A 22,876-nucleotide genomic window follows, 5' to 3' on the forward strand; every position below is an offset into this window, starting at 1 on the left:
TTCACCGGAACCTAGGGAACCTAGAGACCAGAATGGCGCCGAGAGGGCCCAAGGCCCCGAAAGAGCAGAAGGAATCCTCGATCCTCAAGGAGCCGCAAAAAGAAGCAGCAGCACCAACTCCTGCTCCTGCCCCTAACCTGCGATGCACAGCGCAGGCACGAAGGCTGGTCACCAAGAACGTAGAGGCTTCTGAGGACACAGGCAGCGATCGCACTATTGGGGAAAAAGAGACTACAGCCGCCGCCCGGAAAGGCGCTAAGAATCGGCAAAACGGAGGTGCTAGAACCAAAGAGAATACGCTCCGACAGCCTACCTTGTACGAGTCTTTCCCCATGGTAACGGCAGATGCTCCAAGGAACCTCGAGACGGGCGATGATGGATGCACTGTATCCCTGGACGAGACTCAGATCCAACGCGCTCCTGGGCCGGCAGAAAGACAAAGTAACCCGAGCGGTGAGCATACGGATGACAGGCTGGGTGAGTTGGAGGAGCAAGCATGAGTGATGGCTGATAGTTGCGCGAACACCCAGCACGATATGGCTGCTCTCCCTGAGACTGAGATTGAGGTGGGATCACAGGCATCTGAAGCGGCATCCAAAGCGGTGCCAGAGGCGCAGGTACGAGCAGCAGCTGATGGTGGCTCGGGCATACAGCGTGGAGGGGCTGTTCCTCTCAACGCTGTTGTTGGATCTGGATTAGTTACTCCAGGCACAAGTATAGATAAAAATGCTAGCTCTAACACTGTTGCTGGGCGCGTGTCTCTTCCTGCGGGGTTACAATTAATCCCACCTTCTTGTGCAATTGCTGGACTGGCTGCTTCTAAACGGCTTCAGAAGGTGGGTCTTCCTGGCTCAGTCCCCGGCTCCCCTAACGGTGATTGTTTCTTCTCCCTTAATGACGATTCAGGGTCATTATTATCAAGTGGGGGAAGTTACACGGGGGACTCGGAGTACTCCGCAGTAGAAGGTATCTCAGTGCAAAGGGCATCAGCCATTCAGAGGGCAAAGCTACAGAAAGATAGATCCCGGTCTAAACCAAAGTCAGCAGGGAGCCCATCACAGGCAGAGGTTGTTTAAAAGCTCGACTGGGACTATTCCGCCACATCTCAGTTGTATCAAGAAGATGGGGGTGCGAATTCAAAACAGCACTCTTTTAGCCCACCGCAGATCCCCACCATGGATTTGTTGTCGGAGAGTCGGAGGGCCAAACAGGCAACTAAAAAAATACAGGGGTCACTAAGGAAAATGAATAAACTGTATGCTGACATTGCAGGCAGAGTTACTCAGGTGGAGGAAAGGACGGGAAAACTTGAGGACAATGTCAGCGAATGGGAGGGATTTAAGGAAGCACAAGAGAAAGTGGCAGAGGATGTACAGTGGAAAATCGAAGATTTCGAGAATCGTCAAAGGCGGAACAATATCAGACTGCTGAGAGTGGCGGAAGGGGCAGAGGGGCAGGATGTCCGGGCATTTGTCATTGCGTTGCTGAGTGGGGCTTTCCCGGAAATGTCAACATGGAATTGGGAGAACGAGGTGCAGCAGGCACATCGGTTCCCCCTGATTCAGAGGAAAGGGTATGTGGCATCCCAGTCTGACAGACCGAGAGCTATTCTTGTCTATATGGGGAACTACCTTCTCAGACAGGAGGTTATGGCCAAGGCAAAACCCGAGGCCAGGTGCTCATTTGAGGGTACGACCTATTTGTCTGTAAGGGGGGTGGGAGGGTACGGTCACGGGGCACAGCACAGTTAGGCACTTGAGGGATTACAGGGATCACTCATGTTGGATTACACAAAATAAAATGGTTGAGGAGATGGATACTGGAGGACTAGAAGGCAATAATATAAGTCTGACCATTGTTTTGCTGGATAATTGGCTAGGACAGGCACCAGATGTATTTTAATGTGTACACAAATAGTTACATTTAATGTATGTGGTCTGAACGATCACCTTATGAGGCAACGAGTATCAGCATTGTTGAGAGCAATGCGTGCAGATTTCGTATGTCTGCAGGAGACACATATTGAGGGGACCAAGGGTTTCTTACTAGAACAGCTGTGGTTTCATCTGCTTGCTCACTCCAAACAGGGGGCTAAAACTAGAGGGGTGGCTATATTGTCTAGATTAAAAGATGTGGTAGTCAGGAAAAGGCTTGAGGACCAGTGGGGCAGATGGGCTTTAATAGAATGTATGATAAATTGGGCCTGGGTTACTCTGGGGTCAATATATGGATCAACTGAGGATGACCCGGAGGTATTTGCTTTTTTAGATTTAGAATTAGCGACATGGGCTCCACATGTAATTCTCTGTGGGGAGTTTAATATCAACGGGGTAGGAGGCTTGGGTTTGGATCCTACCGAGAGATATCAGGGCCGGAGAAGAGAGTGTGTCGCGCAATTCTAAGTCTAGCAAGCAATAATGCATTAGTAGACGTTTGGACAAAGTTGAAGCCCAGCGACTCTGGGATTAATTACTACTCTGCCCCTCATAAAGTCTGTGTCAGATTGGATTATTTCTTAGTCTCTAACTGTTTGTTGTTAAACTCCGAGATTGAACAATTGCCTCGGATTATCTCCGATCACAATCCTCTAGTTTTTTCCCTAGACACCACAAGGGAAGTTAGGCACGAGCGGATGTGAACCTTTGAGCGGGGATTATTAAAGGATGATAATTATGTCCGACATATGAAAAGTTGGATTAAAGGATATTGGGAAATTAATAGAGGTAGTACTTCCCCAGGAATCTCTTTGGACACCTTCAAGGCAGGTATTCAGGGAGAGACATTAAGCTTCAGTTTGTTTAGACAAAGGCAGGAGCGATTAAAAGTTACAGAACTGACCAAGGCTCTTGTAGATGCCGAGGAGGATCTGGCTTTGCTCTCGGCAGTAGGTGCACCCTTGGGTCAGGCACTTATTAAAGTCGCCAGGGCAAAAGCTGAGGCAGAGGAGAACATATCCAGTAAGGTGGCTGCCACATACTTAGCAAGAAGAGAACAGTGCTATGAATTTAGCGAACGGGTGGGCCACACTTTAGCACTTCGTGCAAGGCAAAAAGCAGCTTTAGGCGAAGTTAAAGGGATTACTGATGGCTCTGGGCGTTTGCTCACGGACTCGGATGGAATCCGCGAGGTTTTCAGACAGTTTTATGCAACACTATATGACGAAGAACAACCAAAAGACTCCTCGGAAATCCGATTATATCTTAGCAATATTTCTGCCCCAAACCTTTCTCAGGAGAATAGAGAAGCCCTAGACGCACTGTGGAGGTGGAAGAGATTCTTTCCGCTCTGGCGAGCCTACCGTCAGGTAAGGCAGCAGGGCCCGACGAGATTCCGTTAGAATTTTATAAAGCTTTTCAGGATGTATTCTCCCCTGGCTTGATTACTACAGTGCAACAGGCTCAGCTAGGAATATCTGTTCCAAACACCTGGGCACGAGCAGATATTGTAGTTATTCTAAAAAAGGGGAAGCCATCCACAGAACCAGGGTCTTATGGGCCAATAACGCTGATGAATTCCGATGCAAAAATCTTCTCCAAGGCTTTGGCAGTTAGGCTATCGAAGGTTATAGATACATTGGTTAGCACAACTCAACACGGATTTGTTCCAGGAAGAGGCACGACGCAGCATATCCGTAGAGTCATTACCTTATTTGATGCCACAGAGGTTCCAGGAGACCCGATGGCAGTTATGTTACTGGATGCTGAAAAAGCATTTGATCGAGTCTACTGGGACTATCTCTGGTCAACTCTAAGATGGTCTGGCTGTGGAGAGGGCTTTGTTAAAGCTATTCAGGCATCATATTTATCTCCTACAGCCCGAGTCAGCGTGAATGCTGGATATACGATGCCCCTACAGATTAATCGGGGCACGAGACAGGGCTGCCCGTGTTCGCCACTGCTTTTCGCGTTGTATATAGACCCTTTACTACGCAAGTTGGTGGCGAATGATAGGATTCCCCTTATAAAGACCCATGGTGGTGAATGTAAAATCCTGGCATATGCCGACGACGTGGCAATTCTCACCCCAGCACCCACAGAAGCCATAAGTGAGGTTGAGCTGGAAGCCTTAGGCTTTGGCCGAGTTTCTGGATACGCCCTGAATGGACCCAAGACGCAGATAATTAAGAACGAGAAGGCAGAATGCTCGGACATTCGCGTAGTGGAATCTGGAGTTTATCTGGGGGTTAATATCACGGCGGATCTGGATAAAGTGGTGGATAGGAATATAGAACCTATAATAAATAAAGCAAAAAAAGATCTGGATAGACTGCATAATCTTCACCTTTCTGTAGTAGGGCGTACTAATATTATAAAAATTATCCTCTTGCCAAAGTTTCTTTACCTCTTTAGGGCAATCCCACTCCCATTCGAGGCAAAATGGTTCGTTACACTAGAACAGGTGATAAACAGATTTATATGGGTACACAGCAAGACTAGAAGGGCTCTACGATATATGGCACTCCCTAGGGATAGAGGAGGTTGGGCTGTTCCTGATCTTAAAATGTACTACTGGGCAGCAGCATTGCAGTACATGTCTGGACTTTTAGGGGGTGGAGGGCCCGAATCAGAGGATACTCTAGGCTCTATAGCTATATACTCGCTATTGCTTGAAGGGGACGCAGAGAATGCCTTTTTGAAATACACAGATCCCAGCTATTTTAAAAGAACCAAATTTAAGACGCTGATCGCTGCACACAAGATATGGACATCGTTTAGGAAAAGATTTGGATTAGTGCGGTTTAATGCATATACCCGATTGTACAGCAATCATACCCTTCCAGGGGAAATATTTGCAGATCCTGTCTTTACAGACTGGGGGCAGCGCGGGGTAATGAAGGTGGGGGACCTGATGGGCTTGAATTGAGTGTGCCAGTTTGCTGATACCCAGTTGGCCTATGGGGTCGAGACAAGAAACTTTTTAAAGTATTTACAAGTCAAGAGTTTTCTTATAACCAAAAAGGGCAGGTCTGCTGGGTTTGGGAAAAATACAATTATGGAAATTATTGAGGGTAGGGCTAGCTGCACGATCAAAAGATTTTATGCCGAACTGATTGCGAGTAAAGCAGATGACCTTGGAAAATATGAAAGCAAGTGGGCCGAGAAATTTGGGATAGGACACGAGTGCTTCCATCTCTCATTAGAATTAGGGCGCAATATTCTTTGCTCGGCCGCACTTCAGGCCCAGCACTATAAAACAATTTACTTGTTATATTACACACCTGCTAGGATTGCTCAGTGGGAAGGAACAGCAGGCACCACTTGCCCTCGTTGTGACAGTTTAGACGCTGAGTTAGTGCACGTCTTTGCCACTTGTCCACACTGGCAGTCACTCCATAGAGCCATAGAATCTTTCTTAGGGAGATCACTGGGAATTGAGGTCACCCTCACACCATCAAGAATCCTGCTTGGCGTAGATGGCAATGGCACAGACGATCCAGCATGTCACTTTATGTTCCTGGCTACGGCAGTTTTGCGAATTTGTATCGCTTTGGCATGGCTCGATCAAACCCCACCTACCTTCCATCAATGGCTGGCTAGATTGCTTTCTGTTTATACCCTTGAGAAAGGGATATATGCAAGGAAGAGTAAAAGGGGAAGAAGATTAGGGCTTCGAATATGGGAGCCTATTAATAATTGGAAGGAAAGACAGGAAACACGTGTCTAGTTACTTCTTTTTTTCACTTCATTTATTCATATTGTATTGTGCGTACATTGACTTATTACTGATATTTGTCTATCTAGCAAAATTTGGTGTATAATTGGTTTTGTTTTCATCTTAACATGGGCTTCTGATTTTTTGTTGTTTTCTGTACATTTTATTTTCTAGCATGACGATGTGCTCTGTAAAAAAGGGGAAACATGTTTTAATAAACATATAAAAAAAAACATTAAAATATTAAAATTGGATCGATAAACTGGATACAATTTGACCAATAAGCCTAAATGAGAAGCAATAGTATGCATTTTTTGACTGAAAGTACAAGTGTCATAGAAGAAAGACTCACTGAAAAAGCAAAAAAATGTCCAACCATATATTTCCTCTGGAAACTTTTATGTGGATCTGACCTGACAGTGCTGAGTTGAACTGGTGCCATCATGAAAGAATGTATAACAAATAACGGTTCAAAGCCAGAGGGTCCTAGGGAAGTTTTGAGACCACACAAGGTTTATTCCCCAGTAATAAGATGGACAACAGTACACCTCCGGCTTCAGGCTCATTACCACGCCGGTGCACCGACGGACAGAGCGGTGCTCCTTTCCTGAGCGGTTGCCAGGTAGAGATTGTGTGTCTTTGTATCCTTTTTTGTGTTCACACACAGTTGCACTTTTGCAGTAGCATTATCGGTCCTGATAAAAGCCTAGCCTCTGAATAGGCTGTATGGCTGAAACATGTTGACAAATTAGTGTTATTCTATCACCACGGTTTACAAATTTTGACTGTTGGTGCACATTATTTTAATCCTGGTCAAGAACGTTTCATAATAAAGCTTTTTTACGTCCTTGAACTAGTTTTAACTTCACAGTTTTTGCAATTTTTCTCATATGCACTGCACCCCTCACTCACACTAGTAGCTTTACATTTGTGGATTCTATATATCCAATACTAAATTCCAAAACATCCCTGAGCTCCTCCCTCTCAGAGAGGGGGTTGTAGCCCCCAGAGGAACTAGGTTTTTCCTCTGGGAGGAGAATCCCAAATGATGAAGCATATCACCATTGGTGAGTGAGGGATTACGTCCTACATAGGGGTATGCCCTTAGATAGATCTATTGGGCTTAGACACTGATTTTGTTTCACTTTTTCAACTTTATTTAATTTTGCAGTAGTGAGCATTCACACGCTTTCACTATTTTTTAGACCTCAGGGTTTTGTACTGTTATTCATCATGAAAAAATGACCTGCTGAAGTCCTTACATTTAGATAGGCAGACATTCTCTACTCAAGAAACCCACAGCGGACCCCACCGAACTCAAGAACTACCGCCCCATCTCGCTCCTCCCGTTTCCAGCCAAAGTCATCGAGAAGACCGTCAACAAGCAGATGGCCGCCTTCCTCGAGACGAACAGATCCCTCGACCCCTCACAGTCCGGCTTCCGAGCCAACCACAGCACCGAGACCGCCCTCATCGCCGCCACCGATGACATCCGAGCCCTGATGGACAAGGGAGAAACAGCGGCCCTCATCCTCCTAGACCTCTCCGCGGCATTCGACACGGTCTGCCACCGCACCCTAGTACGGCGCCTCAGCAACATCGGCATCCAGGACAAGGCGCTGGAATGGATCATCTCCTTCCTCGACGGAAGAACACAGAGAGTCCGCCTTCCACCGTACAAGTCAGAGGCCTCCGAAGTCATATGCGGCGTCCCCCAAGGATCATCTCTGAGCCCCACCCTCTTCAACGTCTACATGAGCCCCCTCGCGGCCATCGTACGCAAACACAACCTCAGCATAATCTCCTACGCCGACGACACCCAGCTGATCCTCTCTCTGACCAACGACCCCGCCGCCGCCAGAGCCAACCTGCACGAAGGGATGAAAGAGGTAGCCGAGTGGATGACAACCAGCCGCCTGAAACTAAACTCGGACAAGACGGAGGTCCTCATCCTGGGCTCCTCACCCTCCGCCTGGGACGACTCCTGGTGGCCTCCCGCCCTGGGCACCGCACCCAAACCGACAGACCATGCACGAAACCTGGGCTTCATCCTGGACTCCTCCCTCTCCATGACCAGGCAAGTCAACAACGTCTCCTCGGCGTGCTTCAACATCCTACGCATGCTACGGAAGATCTTCTGGTGGATCCCCACCGAGACCAGGAAGACCGTCACCCAGGCCCTCGTCACCAGCCGACTGGACTACGGCAACGCCCTCTACGCCGGTACCACCGCCAAGCTCCAGAAGAGACTCCAGCGGATCCAGAACGCCTCAGCCAGACTCATCCTCGACATCCCACGAACCAGCCACATCTCCGGACATCTGAGAGACCTTCACTGGCTCCCCGTCAACAAAAGAATCACCTTCCGCCTCCTCACCCACGCACACAAGGCCCTACACGACCAAGGCCCGAGCTACCTCAACAGCCGAGTCAACTTCTACGCTCCCAAACGCCACCTCCGATTAGCCAACCACGCCCTCGCCGCCGTCCCCCACATCCGAAGAGCGACTACAGGAGGAAGGTCCTTCTCCTACCTGGCCGCCAAGACCTGGAACTCCCTCCCGACCGACCTGCGCCTGACCCAAGACCACCTCTCCTTCAGGAAGAAGCTGAAGACCTGGCTGTTCAAGCAGTAGCGGCACCAATCCCCCCCCCCCAGCGCCTTGAGACCCTACGGGTATGTAGCGCGCTTTACAAGTATCATTGATTGATTGATTGATAGGCATTTTAGAAGTTCAGTTTTAAATCTTGTCTTAGCCTTAATCATGTCTGTTTTATTGCTTTATCCATGAACATTGAAATCCAAAGCCCCTGAAGAAGTGTATGTCACTAGAAATTAATTGGGCATTGCGACTCGGTCCTCCTTACAAGAACCACACTAAGGCTTCAAAACCTTTTCAATTCTTAATTGGCATTTATGGACAGCCTTGACCTGACAACCATCTACAGAAAGCCTTATGTAATGGCAGTTGGTCATTAAGTCTAACAGGTAAAGGACCTTTCATGTGTGTGGCCAGGAATTAACTATACTAAATTATTTTACCTACGTTGGAGTCATGTTTGACTTAGATGGAACTTGATCCTCTCTTTTGAAAGCCAAGAAAATTAATTTTTGCGTATTGATGGTTCTTTCTTTGATTTTGTATCTAGATTTTGGGAATAAAATCAGTGGTTTCATTGGCAATTCATCATGTGAAAAGTGTCTCTGCAGTGGCTTGTGGTAGTGCCGTAATGAGCTATTCTGACTCCTTTTCATTGCAGAAAATAAATTTGTTAGGTGATTATTGAATGTCCCATAGTCCACCCTCTGGCTATTGCTCATCAAAAGCTGGGTCTGTGCTAACTTTCTGATATTTTGGCCGTGTGTCCTCTTCTGGGATGGCTTACTATTTGGTTTAACAAAGAGAAATTATTGAACCAAGCTAAACTGAAGGATTGTTTTTCCTTGGACAAAGCGGAGCTTGTTCCCTGGTTAAAGTATTTAGACAAAATGTTTTCCCAGCTGGGCCGTCGGGATTTATTTGTTAATCAAGAGAAAATCAACAAATCTGACCTGGTTTTGATTAGGGTAACTTTTATGTTAAGGTGCTAGGCCGATGGGTAAGACCTAGAAATCTCTAAGCCTTTGGCCAGAGAATATATGCTTCTTTAGACTGTTTCCCCATGCCAAGTCCAATTTATTCCTGGTCACCAACTCCAAACATTGTTTTTTATTAACCCGCTTTAGGTTGAACTTAATACGACCTTCTTTGTCAATCCTAAAGGGTTGGTCTGGTGGGAAATTTGACCTCCCTGTGATTGTAAGCATGTGTCCCAACAAGACCCGGTACACTTTTTCATTTTCTGCCCATGTAGGATTTGGTTTCCCTTTATCCTCCGCAAAAGCTATTAGAACATCGCTTGATTATTGATTTTATGAGATTGCATCAGTGTATAGCTAATTTATTGATTTTGAGTATTTATGCGATTGTTTTCAGTTATAAGCTATTGTGTAATGTTTTATGTCCTGTATGCATTAATCAACTAACAATAGCATGCTAACAATTACCTTGTTGGTGGGGTGATTGATAGTAAGGTGCTAGTATGCTTATATGAATGTTTAATCCTTGGGTATTTTAAGCTGTTATGAATTGTATCTTATATGGTTTTGCTTACTAAAACTAAATAAAGATTTATGAATAAAGGTCCTGGGCAATATTCATTTGAATGGTTAGGTACTTTTCCCTGTGTTCTTGGTGAAAAATTGTTTGAATATGTACATTTGAACTATAAGCAAATAATAAGTGGCTGAACCAAATGAATTCTCACTATTCCTTTATTCTGGACACTTGTTTCTGCCATTGTCTGCTGATGGGCATTCAGCTGCCATCCAGATCCTCTCCTCAGTATGCACATATAGTTTGTAGCCATTAGTATTTCCAGCAGATAATTCTCTTTATTGCTGAGATGCACTGCTAATGCCATCCAAATGTAATCAACGGACATCACTGTAAAACCTGTCTCTACAGTGTTTACCTTTAATGCATTTTCTTTAAGGTTTCATCGTAAGATTCTTTTCATGATGAACAAAAGTCTTTGGTCAGATCTATCATAATTTAACTCTTTCACGTTTAGCACACATTCATAAAATCATCTTATCTAAGATCTAATCTAACCATTTTTTTATTCTGTGTGCTTTGAAAACACCACTACCAAATGTCTTTGAAATGATATAGTTCTTATTCATAACACTCTGATGTAACTTGTTTTTTTTCTTTTCAAAATAGCGGTTTAACAAAACCTCCTTTTATATTCTCCTCGACCAAAAATGCTTCAGTAACAAAACCATGCCATGCTGAGAACCCCTTCAGCCTGAAGGAGAGCCTCATCAAGGCAGCTAGATTCTGACAAATGGGCCTAAGAGGGTAGTAACTTGTGGTGGACCTCAAAGACAAAGGAAACCCCTTTAGCGGAATTACTCCTCCCCCTTACTGTATGCCCATATAAATTGGGCAACGATACCATGAAAGCCAAAAGCACCTATAAAATAGATTAACCAAAGGTTAGGGAGACCACACATAACTAAAAGAAGCTCAATAGAAAAAAAGCCAAAAGGTAACATGAAAGTTGAGTTACAGACTTTAAAATGAGGAACTTGAGAAAACGGAGTGCTACTGGAAAAGGAAAACAAGGGAAACCAAAAGTGTTCAGGCTGCCAAGTTCAAAATCTATACAATAAAAATAAGGAAAAAGAGTAGGACATCTTGGCGTAGGGGAAAAGCACAGAGTGAAAGAAACGGGTGGATGAATCGAGGAAAAAGAATGTACTAACTAACCTAGCCGGGAAATGAAAAAACAAAAGAAGAACAGGAAGAAGAAATCCGTGTCCGGCAGGAGCTACTTTAGAGCTATCAGTTGACAGCCAAAGAATTTATAAAACTGTGGCCTAAAACCAGACTTCGCAAGGAAAGGAAGGTGGAAAGTAATGGGGTGGGGAATGGAAGGTAGTGGTGAGGCTTAAAATGTAACAATCATTTAACTTGAATCTCTGACACCCACCTGTCCGCAGACCCATACAATCTCGAATTGCTGGAGATTCCTGCATGCATCCCAAGAGACTACCATGAAATCTTTAATATGAAATGTGTCATTGGACAGTCACCCAAGCACCGCTTATTAAGAATGTCTATGAGGTAATTGCCCACTGTGATCTGGAAAGGTGAGGTTATTGGTGCCATTGAGATACTTTTCAAATGTAAAAACATCTATTCTCCCCACAAAATCGAGGTGCCAAAACAAGGTAATATCCAACTAAAATTGCTTGAAATATCACACCATTTCATGAAGCCATAATAAAATAAACATATTTTTTATATTTTGTTGCATTTGGAGATTAACTTAATTTGTGCAGTCAACAATCAATTATATCAAAGATCTAACATACACATTTACTATCCTCTCTGTTTTGAAAATGCTATTTTTCTTAGAAATTATGTAGGTCTTATTGATATTTCTTTTAAGTCAAATTATTTCCACAATACGAACAATTCTCTATAATCAACATCTCTGTTTATAAACCCACAGAAAAAAAATGTTTTGGTAATAAAATGTGTTATAAGAGTTTGACACCAGCCATGTACATAATTCTGTAGGGAAGTGTAAGTGTGGAAGATAGTTCTGTGGAGTGACGTGTAGCCACACTGAGAGCCCCTATAGCCTACTTCATTGACTAAGGAGGGCTCAGCATGGCAGCTAGATAATTCAACTGGACAGAAAGAAGGGTGACATGCTATGGAGGTGGAGGCGGAGGGGTGGTGGAAGGTCTCCTCTGAGCTGCCCAACTGAATTGATACAAGGAAGGGCGAGGACATTTCGTACCAGGGAAAGCATTGTGTGGAATAATGTGGAATGGTTAAACTAAAGCGAAAGTGATATCTACCCAAATGGGCCTGAAAGAAAAAAAAAATCGCCTTTGAAGAGGAAACCGGGGTGCTACAATGAACAAATCACTTAACCATGAAGGACTTTTTCAAGACTTTGACACTAGCCCAGTCCCAATCATGGTTAGTTATGCAGAAAACAACCAAAGCAGGTTTCCCCCATTAGGATTATAAAATTATCTACAACTAATATCTATGATTCCCAATGATCTGCAGCCCGGTCTAATTCTGGGTATTTAGCGACCCCACGCTATGATCCTGGGAAAAAAAGTTTTTGCTTGAAGTGTACCATAGCAGAGTCAATCCAAGCACCACTTGTATCAGATTGGAGAAATAGCCCACTAAGATCTGCAAAGGGTAGGGTACAGCCATTGGACATTACTATCACTGATCTATGTCCATCATAAAAACTCACTGTCCTCTTCCCCTCAAATAAACCAGATGGTTAATGGCTACATCCAAATAGACTGCCATAAATATCACACCTTTTGTCTCCATCACGTATAAAAAAAACTTTGAATGGAGCTGTAGTAAAGTCAAGACACAAACAGCTATGGAAATGCTATATATGATGTTGTCTCTTCTAACCAATCTCTAATCTTTAGTACTTCCAGGCCTAGCAGCTTACCTCCTTTAGCTGCCAAGAGGAGAAAATGTGAAACCTGTACAAAAGCTCCTTCACTATATCTAATTCCAGAGTACATGCTTAATACACAATGCCTTCTGGATTATACTCATATTCTGTGTCACCAAGACAACCGAGATATAGCACTGACTTCTGAAAAGCTGACCCTTGTTATTTGAAGCAAATATTTGGTGACGAGACATTTTTACCCCAACATGTATCTCTGGTGGCATTAAGGTCTATAGGTTTCCCATCAGTTCTTTCAAGAGCTGCATGTTTTTCTGCAGTTCCTGTGATAGTAGAAGGATTAAAGTTTGTTACTGTGCATTTTGCTCTCATCCCTGCAGAGTTTAATCAAGACCGAGTTAAGATGGTTTCTTTGGTGGACTGCCTAGTCAAACCTGCCTGGGCCTGAGCAACTTGTCTACAAACTACTTCATACGTCTGTTTGGAGACTTTTTTTTATAATTTCTTACTTGTATGTAGGGCGATATTATGATTTGGAGCATTCTGCCAAGGAAGCATTGTGTAATATTCAGCAGGGAGTAATGGATATACTTATGTGACTCAATTCTGTCAATTCGCAGCTCAAACTACTTGGGTAGAATGAACTTGGTTAACTTATTTACTACAAGTTGCAAATAAGAGAAGGAAGATGAGCTGATTTGTTCACAGCACCCTACTTAATTTTTTTTATTCATTGGTGTAATTCTGTAAATTGAACATCAATTACAGGAAAGATGAAAAGAAAGGAGGAGTGGTGCTTTAGGAAGTTAGTGTTTCATTAGCCATGAAATAAAGGTTTCCTCTTCAGATTTAATTGTGACTAATCTTTATGTGGTGACAAGTCAGTACCATGCATGCTTTTTCCTAAGTTGTTGCCAAGCCCAAAGATCGCTTCTTCCCCCTCAGACAGTTTATGACTGTGATCTAACAACTGAAGTAGGCATTGTTGTTTCTTTTGAACACATTTATTCCTTATATTCAATTAGAAGGAGATACTGAAGGCTTTTATACAGGAGCATTTGCAAAATGGACTAATTGTACTATATTCTTCAACCCCTGCAGCACTTTTGCATTTTGTACCAGATAGATCACACTCTCTGACCTGGTTTTGATTAGAGGTTTAAATCAAATTACAATCAAGGATAAATATCCTCTCATGATGGGCATTTTAAAGTAAAGGCCAGGAGCATGAATATTCACTAAACTTGAATTGCAAACTGCTTATCGTTTCTGTGTATAAAGGAGGGCGGAGAGGGGAAAAGACTTTCCGCACCTGATTTGGGCATTTTTAATATTATGTAATTCCCTTTTGGTTCTGCAGTGTGGCATTATTGGTTCTGCAATGTTCCTGCCTTTTTTCAACATATTATGTATTCAGTATTTCTTATTTTTTGAACCAATTTGAATTGCTTTACCTGAATCCAGTGTTATCAGGACTCTAGAGGCATCATTTGTCTTGTAAACCTGAGAAGTGAGTTTGAGAAGGAGAAAATTAAGTGTCTTGGATTTGGATTACATTGTTCTGGCCATTCCGTGGATTTGCAACCAACATTCCAAATAACCAGTTATTTGGAATGGCCTTCTTCTCCTCCTAATGTAAATATAGCCTCAAGCCTTTCTTAGATTTGCACATTTTTATTGTCAATTTTTAAGAACGTTGAGAAATAACCAGTGATGTAAGTTAAGTTCTACAGAGGAAAATACTAAAAGAGCTTTTTGCCGGAATAATCAAGCTAAACGGGCATTTAACATACCCAAAAGTATGTTCACTGTAGAATCAGTTTATTGTCATCCTGATAATTCTAATAGACATCTCTGAAAGAGCCAAAGGGACAATGTTGTTACAAAGAAGATGGACAAGAAAATCCTGTGTTCTTTTTCTAATGTTTGCCAGAGAGTTACTGGAATTGTTTAGTACTTGTGGGAGAGCTTTTAGATATGAAGATGGCTTGTAATGAATCAACACTACGGAACTGTTTATAATTAAAAAACGATTACAGAGTTTACAGTGAGTATGAAATCTTCAATGCCGGAGTAGTCTTCAAGGTAGATGGACATTTTTCTTTGCACAGTGTGATATTACTATGACTATCATATGCATTTCTCATGCTAAGAATCTTTTGGCTGATGCGCTATCTTGTGGTTATCCAGATTCATTACTCCGTTAGGATCAACTTGCTTATGATTCTTTCACATTAAGTAGCTAAAACTGTCCAGTCTTTCTTAAACAAAGATGAGATGGCTTAGGAACAAATGGATGCTCAGTAATTAAAAGAAAGTAGGGATTCTGCTGGGAAAGCAGAACTATGCTTTGGTATAACAAGAGGTCAGAACGTAGGGATAAATCTGACTAGCTCACAGTGCCTCACCTGAACTCTTAACCTTCCCAGAGCAGCAGCTGATTTTGGCAAACCTAGAACATGAACCCCTAGTCCCCAAGGGAACTATGGAAACAGATCATCACCTTCTGTTTCTCACTCATGCATGTCCATATTAAACAAAAGGAAGGCACCGAGGAAGCTTGCAAAATATTTATTAAAACTATTGTAGTCTATTCTGAGGCAGATGAGTTGCGATAAGTAAACAAATACAACTAAGCAACGTAACCAGCATTACTAGCAGGCTGTATACAACGAACAACCCAACTATGGCAACTTATATATCTATCTAGGCCTACCCTCCCTATGTGAGCACAGGGATATATTTTAGTGATCTCTGGGATTAGCAACAGGCCCCATACCTGATGTGTGTAGTGAGGTGGTCCGTATCATAGGTGTAAACTCAGTTTATGCAAGGCTCCTGCTTCCATTCCAGGACCTGTCTCTCTGCAGAAATTCTCCTCTCTGCCTCCAAGGGGGGCAAGACGCGGTTTATATGAGAAGAACTACTGTGTTGGAAAAATGCAGCTGTGCCCCTGTGTCATACCTAAAAATGTTAGGAGATGTTACTTTCTGGGCACAACAAAACAGTACACCGTGTTGTTCGACCTTGAACGAAATGTTCAGACTGAATCCCAAGAAGAATCACTGAATAACAAATATTATGTATACTTTATTTCTAAAATAACATTGTGTCACATAAACAAATGTATTATATGTGGTTGGGCAAAGCAGTGGTAGTCTAAAACAGCTAAAATCCAAGACTAAGGAAGACCCAAAGTGGACCCAAAAAGGAAATCACTACAATGTGATCCTGATAATTCTAGCAGACATCTCTGAAAGAGACAAAGGAACAGTATTGTTACAAAGATGATAATGGCCAGGAACATCCTGTGTTCTTGCCAGAGAGTGACTGGAATGACTTGGTGCTTGTAAGAGAGCTTTTAGATATGGAGATGGCTTGTAATGAATGGGCACTAAAGAACTGTTTTTAATTAAAATCAATCATTAGAGTTTACAGTATATATGAAATCTTCAATGCTGGAATAGTCTTCATGGTAGATGGACTATTTTTTGCACACTGCGACATTACTATCGCATGTATCAGAGCTTATGATTTTCTCATCAAATAGATAAATCTGTCCATTCTTTCTTAAACAAAATGAGATGGCTCAAGAACAAATTGATGCAAAATAATTAAAATACCTTCATGGTAAGAATTTGTTGAAATGAGTTGTATCTATCCAACAAAAGAAATTCAGCAAGATGTGATAATTTTTTTTTGTCATTCTGCTATTTCTCACAATTAGAAGTGCCTTGGACTACTTTGGATTTTACTACCTTTCTGGTGGCCAGCTGTTCCTTCTGGTGTTCAGTAATACGTTCTTACCTGTCCAATGTCTGCCCATCATACATCCTCACATTGCAAGATATTTACTGTCTTTACCAATGGCCCCTGAACATTGGATTGATTTCTAAAATGGATCTTTTTCCTTCAGGAGGATTTGAGATAATATTGGCTACAACAGACACATTTTCAAGAAGACCAGTTTTTCGTTTGTACCTATGTTACCTACAGCAAATGAAATGGCTCAATGTTTTTGAATTTACCCCTTTCATCGTCATGGATTACCTCATATAATTATTTTTGTTAGAGAAACTCCAGATCTTTCACATTTTGGAAGGCTCTGTGTAAAGTATTAACAAATTGAACAAGCTCTTTCCTCTGGTTATTATTCCCAGTCTAACAGACAACCAGAGCAAACCAATTAAAGTTTGGATGGTTTTTGCAATGCTATTGTAATGCAACTCAGGATATTTGGGCTTTCTGATTACCAGTTGCCGGATTTTCTTACACCAATGGGACTCACAGAGCTAGTAACGTTTTACCTTTTTTTCTGTATGTAAGGTTGTCATCCAAGAGTTTTTCCTTCTTCTCTTTGCATTGACCCTTTAGTTCCTATGGCTACGGATCATTTGAATGAGTTACTGAAACATTGACAATTGGTTTCTGAAGGTTTATGCTGTTTGAAGTTTAGGTGATGGAAATTGCTGAGAAATCAAATACAAACTGTTCTTTTGTTCCTGGAATTAAAGTTTAACTATCGTCTTTTTTTCTTCCTTCACTGGCCACATCATTTTAGTCCATTTGTCATTCACCATCAGATTAATCCTTGAGTGACGAGAGTGCAGTGGAAGACAGTCCATTTATTGCACATCCAAGAAACAGATTGTAGGACTCCATGTTCAGCATGTGGCTGGGTGTCCTCCCAGATTAGACCAGACCATTGTTTCTGCAGGTTGTCAATGTAAGGGGTGCTGTGAATCTTATAAGGAGCCTCGGGTGGGAGGAGCTCTGGCAAGACTTCAGAGTTTGGTATTGGACTAAAGATGTCAAACTTGGTCTTCGTTGTGTATCTCGTTGATGTATGTGTGGAAGAAAGGTGCATATAAGGTCTTAGAAATGCCATTTACAAGATGATGTCTATTCAGGGTTCCTGAGTGAGCATTCCAATCGAGAGGAAATTGTGTCTTTTCTTGTGATGTCAGTTCTGTTTGACTCATATATAAATGAGGTATTGACAAGTAGATTATGCATCAGAACACGTGTTCCGTTGTTTTTCGTCGCTATGCATCTTTTACTGGATTTTCTGGCTTAGATCGTCAGTCAGCCTGATGTCAGTGAGAAATATGGGTGCCTTGTTTATCTACTTCTGAATTAATAGTCATCTTTAAACAAGAGCTACTAGATTACCACAGATTTTTTGCCTTGTGGGATTTTCCTCCTACTGGTACCTTCCTACAAAGAGACAATGCACCTTTCACAGTTGAACTGTCTCCATAAGAAGGTCCTGGTGTGGTATGACACCATGACTACTGGGAGGAGTCGTACAGTCCTTAAACTTGGAGAGTTTACATTGTAAGATATCTCCATACTTTGTAGACTTTTCTAATAGTTATTGCTGTCCTAATGAAGGCATATATTATTAAAAATCATTTATCCTTGGTTTATAAAAACCTTGACAAATAGTCAATAAGGCCACAGAAATAAATCTTTTGATTTGTATTCAAATCTGTCACAATTAACAGCTTAAAAGAAAAAAAAAAGATCCTCTATACACAACTAGTTCAATAATACCAATTGTCAATTTTCAATTTATCCGTTTCAGTCACAATTCATAAACAGTCATAATAATATTGGAGTGTAAATTGCATAAAACTATAACAAATGTTTGTCATTCATGAAATAATAACCACGATTTACACTACTTAACCCTTCTGCACTATCCTAGTTTAGTATGGTCCTGACCATTTTAGGAGGGATTGCACCTACTGGTTCAGGGCTAAATAGTTATTGCATCCATTATATCAACAGGTTCCCTGCTACGTAACAAAAGGGGACACATTTTTGGCTGTTAGATCCCAATGTTCAACACTTCAAGTGGTATATATGTTCTATCTTCTAGTCCTCTTCCCTCAACCAATAAATAACCCATTTTTTGGGAGACCTCTCCTGGCTTCCTTTACAGCTAAGACCACAACACAGCTGCACTGCAGGTGCATAAATACTCTCCTCATCTCACCATTACTTGAGTAGTTTGGATCGTTTTGTGTTGGAATGATAAAACACATAGTAAATCCATACTTCTTTACCAAGTCTTATCCTGCAAGGAATACTGGTTAGCCATGTAGAGAATATATGAATTCTGTGGACAAGTTACAAAGACATTTTGTAGTACGCCAGTAGTTTTCTTTTACTTACTCTTATATGTCTTTATGAATTGGCCTTAAAACATCTAACACTGCAATTAAATCTGAATATTCCTGGAATATTCGTATACAATTCATGCAAATAAAAAGGAAGGTGTCCCCTTTGTTGCATATTTACCATTTTATTGGCGAGTGACCAAGCCAGACAGGGCCAAACTGGGAACGTAAACCTGCCCTGGCAATTCAGTCGAACCGGCTGCGGGGGTGGGGAATCAATGTGAAAAACACTGCACTTCTTTTGTTACAGGGGGAGGTATTGCAGCTATGCTGCAAACCACCCCCGGTAACAAAAGTGGCCCTCAAGGGATCCAAAACTGGACCTACCCTGGCGGCCCACCGGGGAAATGCCCGGTGCCCAATACGGCCAGTTCGGCCCGGAAGGCAGATGGAAATATCTAAAGGAGTACTCCTGTAGTTCTACCTCCCATACTCCTGTTTGTTTTCGTCAATAAACCCCTCAATATTTACGCTTTCATTTTAATACATTTTTTTAAATCCGAAAATACCAGTAAACATATTGTGTTCATGGCATCGGTTCAATCCAGATCCGATACAAAATTGTCTCTGGTGTAGTTCTTGGTAGGTGATGACATAAAGAAGTTTCACTCATGTAGTCGGTAAATCCACAAATGAGTCTGAGCGTATGTGTACATCTTTTACATTCTAAATATGTCTCAAAGTACATCCTGATTCAACTTAAAATTACGAACTGATCTATGCATTACCTGGATCAAAGATAGATCAAAGAATGCTGGAACTCAATAATTATTACGGTACCTAAATGGAGCAGGAACAGAAATATTATTCCGGTTTACTAACCGCATTAAAATCTTACTTATTTGATCCACCTGTTATGCCAGAAACCTCTCCAACAATGAAAGTCTACAACCAAATAGTTACTGAAATCACCTTTAGTGGAAAATCATTGTGTCCTTAGCAAGATCCTCTGAAATAGTTTGCCATTGAAACAGTGTTGGTAGTTGATGCATGTTTTTTAGACTGGGGCAACATATTCCTATATCTGGTGTTGAATTGTCTGTTTCTGACAGTCACTTACTTGTCAAAGTTGTTTACACTTTTTATGTACCACCCCCACTCATTTACCATTTATTTGTACTGTGCTGTTCACAACCCCCTTATTTTACATTCTACTTAATCATAGTGGGCCCGATTCACAGAACTAACTTAAGACAAAATCCTAAACTTACTACTTTTGGTATTCACAGAAGGCATTTAGTAGTTAGGATTTTGTCTTAAGTCTGTCTTAAGTCTGTCCTAAGTTTGTCTTAAGTCTGTCTTAAGTCTGTCTTAAGACTGTCTTAAGACTGTCTTAAGTCTGTCTTAAGACTGTCTTAAGACTGTCTTAAGCCTGTCTTAAGTCTGTCTTAAGTCAAATTTAAGACAAAATCCTAACTTTACTACTACTAAATGCCTTCTGTGAATACCAAAAGTTGTAGGACAGACTTAGGACAGACTTAGGACAGACTTAGGACAGACTTAAGACAGACTTAAGACAGACTTAAGACAGACTTAAGACAGACTTTAGACAGACTTGCGACAGATTTAAGACAGACCAAGACAAACTTAAGACAAACTTAGGACAGACTTAAGACAAACTTAAGACAGACTTAAGACAGACTTAAGACAAAATCCTGATTTTGTCTTAAGGTAGTTCTGTGAATCGGGCCCATAATGTTGTTGAAAAATATATTTACATACAAATTGCTGAATGACATTTGCTTTGCTGTTTGACTTTGTTATAACCAAGTGGACACTAGTTGTTGGAATGGCACCAAGCACAATCTATAAGGAAACCCATAAAAGTGGCTGTTGTGATTAACGCTTTTGCTAATTTAATCCTATAAGATTACTGAAAATCTGTACCCAGATGCTGAAATGATTTGCTCTTTGGAATCCCTCTGTTTTAATTAATTGTACCCAGACATCAAACATATGTCATTTACTTCTTTCCTGACATATTCTGTTTGATTTTTCACTACACACTTCTAGAACATTATTTTGTCAACCCGATTATATACAGTGCTTCGTTACTACATGGTTAGATTTGCTCTTTGTACCAAATTTACATGTACACACATATTTTATCCTAATAAAGTGGAATCCTTTGTCTCGTATGTTTTATTTGATTCGGTTTAATTTTTATGGCCGAAACCATAACTTTGTTACCAGCAAAAGGGAAAAGGAAATAAAATGCTGACCTTGTTTTGGAATACTTATATTTCCTTAGGCAGTCCATGTCCTTGCGTTTTCCTAGGGTGAAGAACACATACCACATGTGTTTCTGGTATGTTCAGGTTGCAATCCATATCCTGTGTTTAAATTTGTCCTTGCAAATTTATATTTCTTGCTATTACCTTTATGGAATCGCTTTTATTTTAATCTAGTTCTAAATCAATGGAGGAGCTTTAGGCTAGTTTTTCTGATGTAAACATTTTCATCCCATATCACTCTTTTTGATTCAACTGGAACAGAGGCAATTTTGTGACTGTGAGGCACAACTGGGTTGCACAATGAGAGCAATGGCATTGGGTTGGGACCCTGAAATTTTTGAAAACTTTGATGCCTGTATATTTAGAAAAGTTATGAAGTTTTAAAGACCTTTTGACAAACTAATTTATATATTTTTTTTGTATTAAAAAACCATCCTTGTCTCCCTTTTCAGCTTGAAAGAGAACTTACCTATGAGAAATTTGCAGACTGGACAAACCCAAAAATGATGCACTCAGATGAGGTTGAGCTATTTTTACCCCGTTTTAAACTGGAAGAGAATTATGACTTGAAACCATTCCTCACCAGCCTGGGAATGCTGGATGCATTTGATGAAGTGAAATCTGACTTCTCTGGAATGTCAAATAGCAATGATCTGGTGCTGTCAAAGGTGGTTCACAAGGCATTCGTGGATGTCAATGAGGAAGGCACAGAAGCGGCTGCTGCCGCCGCAGCAGTCATGAGGGAATGCTGTCTAGTGATGCGAGTTTCAAGGTTCATGGCAGACCATCCTTTCCTGTTCTTTATCAGGCACAACAAGACCCGCAACATCCTTTTCTGTGGCCGATTCTGCTCTCCATAAATGGAAAAATACCATAAAATGACCCTCTGCACCGCCTCAAAATATATTTGGTTCCTAATTGATATGTGGATGTTGTCTTGGACTCCCAGAAGTAAACCTTAATTTCACAGTAGTTTGTGATAATTTGATTGGTTTCACATAAATCTTACCAAAAAATTTGAAAATGTTGCGAAAGTTTATTAATCTAACTATTTCCATTGCCTTTACGGTGCACCTTTTAACCGCTATGGTCAGAATGCAGAACACACTTCACTTTGTTCTTCATTGTTAAATGAAGAAAAATATTTCCTGTATGACACTTGTAATTTTTTAGGTATGTTGTTACACAAATACATGATCATGATGGCATGTCGGCGTTCTTATAAAAGCAATGCCGGAGTTGTATAAATTCAGCATTTCTATGCAGGGTAATGTTGCATAGTATGCCTTTCTGGGGAAAACCCAATATATTGTAGACTGCTAGACTTGTGGATTGAAAAAACATTGTTCCAAGAATTAACTTTAAGTTGATATAGTGATCGCATTTGAACTTCACTCAGTAAGCCTCCAAAGCAATAACCATTTTTGAATTTTACAGAGGACTATAGTTTCAATTTAAAGTGTCCTTATATAACAAATGGCTGCCTTTTTTGTCCTCTTCCTCCATACAATCTAAATAAACATCTTATGCAAAATTAATATTTGCGTTATGGTAATATGTTTGTTATACTAGTGTTTTTCATTCAGCAAAACATTATAATGCTCTGAACATTTTACATTTGCTGATCCAGTTGACTATTAAATTATGTTCATTAAAAAGCCTAGTGTCTGTTACCTTTTCAGTAGTCACAAATTGATTTGTTTTAATAAGAGGAAAAAAGAAGTTGGTGGGAAAGCTATAGACAGATTACTGCAGTCCACCCAGGACACGGGCCTGCTGGAGGTTTACTGATCT

At 41.4% G+C, this 22,876-nt stretch overlaps 1 protein-coding gene across 2 annotated transcripts in view; it reads left to right on the plus strand.

Annotated features, from left to right (window-relative positions):
• LOC146822961 (serpin B6-like) overlaps nucleotides 1-22,620 on the plus strand; it is a 354,778-nt gene extending 332,158 nt beyond the window's left edge. For both annotated transcript variants that reach the window (XM_085607130.1, XM_085607131.1), the window contains exon 7: nucleotides 21,535-22,620. In XM_085607130.1, coding sequence (XP_085463256.1) covers nucleotides 21,535-21,942 — 408 coding nt within the window. In that variant the 3' untranslated portion in view covers nucleotides 21,943-22,620. The remainder of the gene's footprint in view (nucleotides 1-21,534) is intronic.
• The last annotated feature ends 256 nt before the right edge of the window (nucleotides 22,621-22,876 follow it).

This window comes from Triturus cristatus, chromosome 5_2, assembly GCF_964204655.1.
Source record: "Triturus cristatus chromosome 5_2, aTriCri1.1, whole genome shotgun sequence".
Taxonomy (NCBI): domain Eukaryota; kingdom Metazoa; phylum Chordata; class Amphibia; order Caudata; family Salamandridae; genus Triturus; species Triturus cristatus.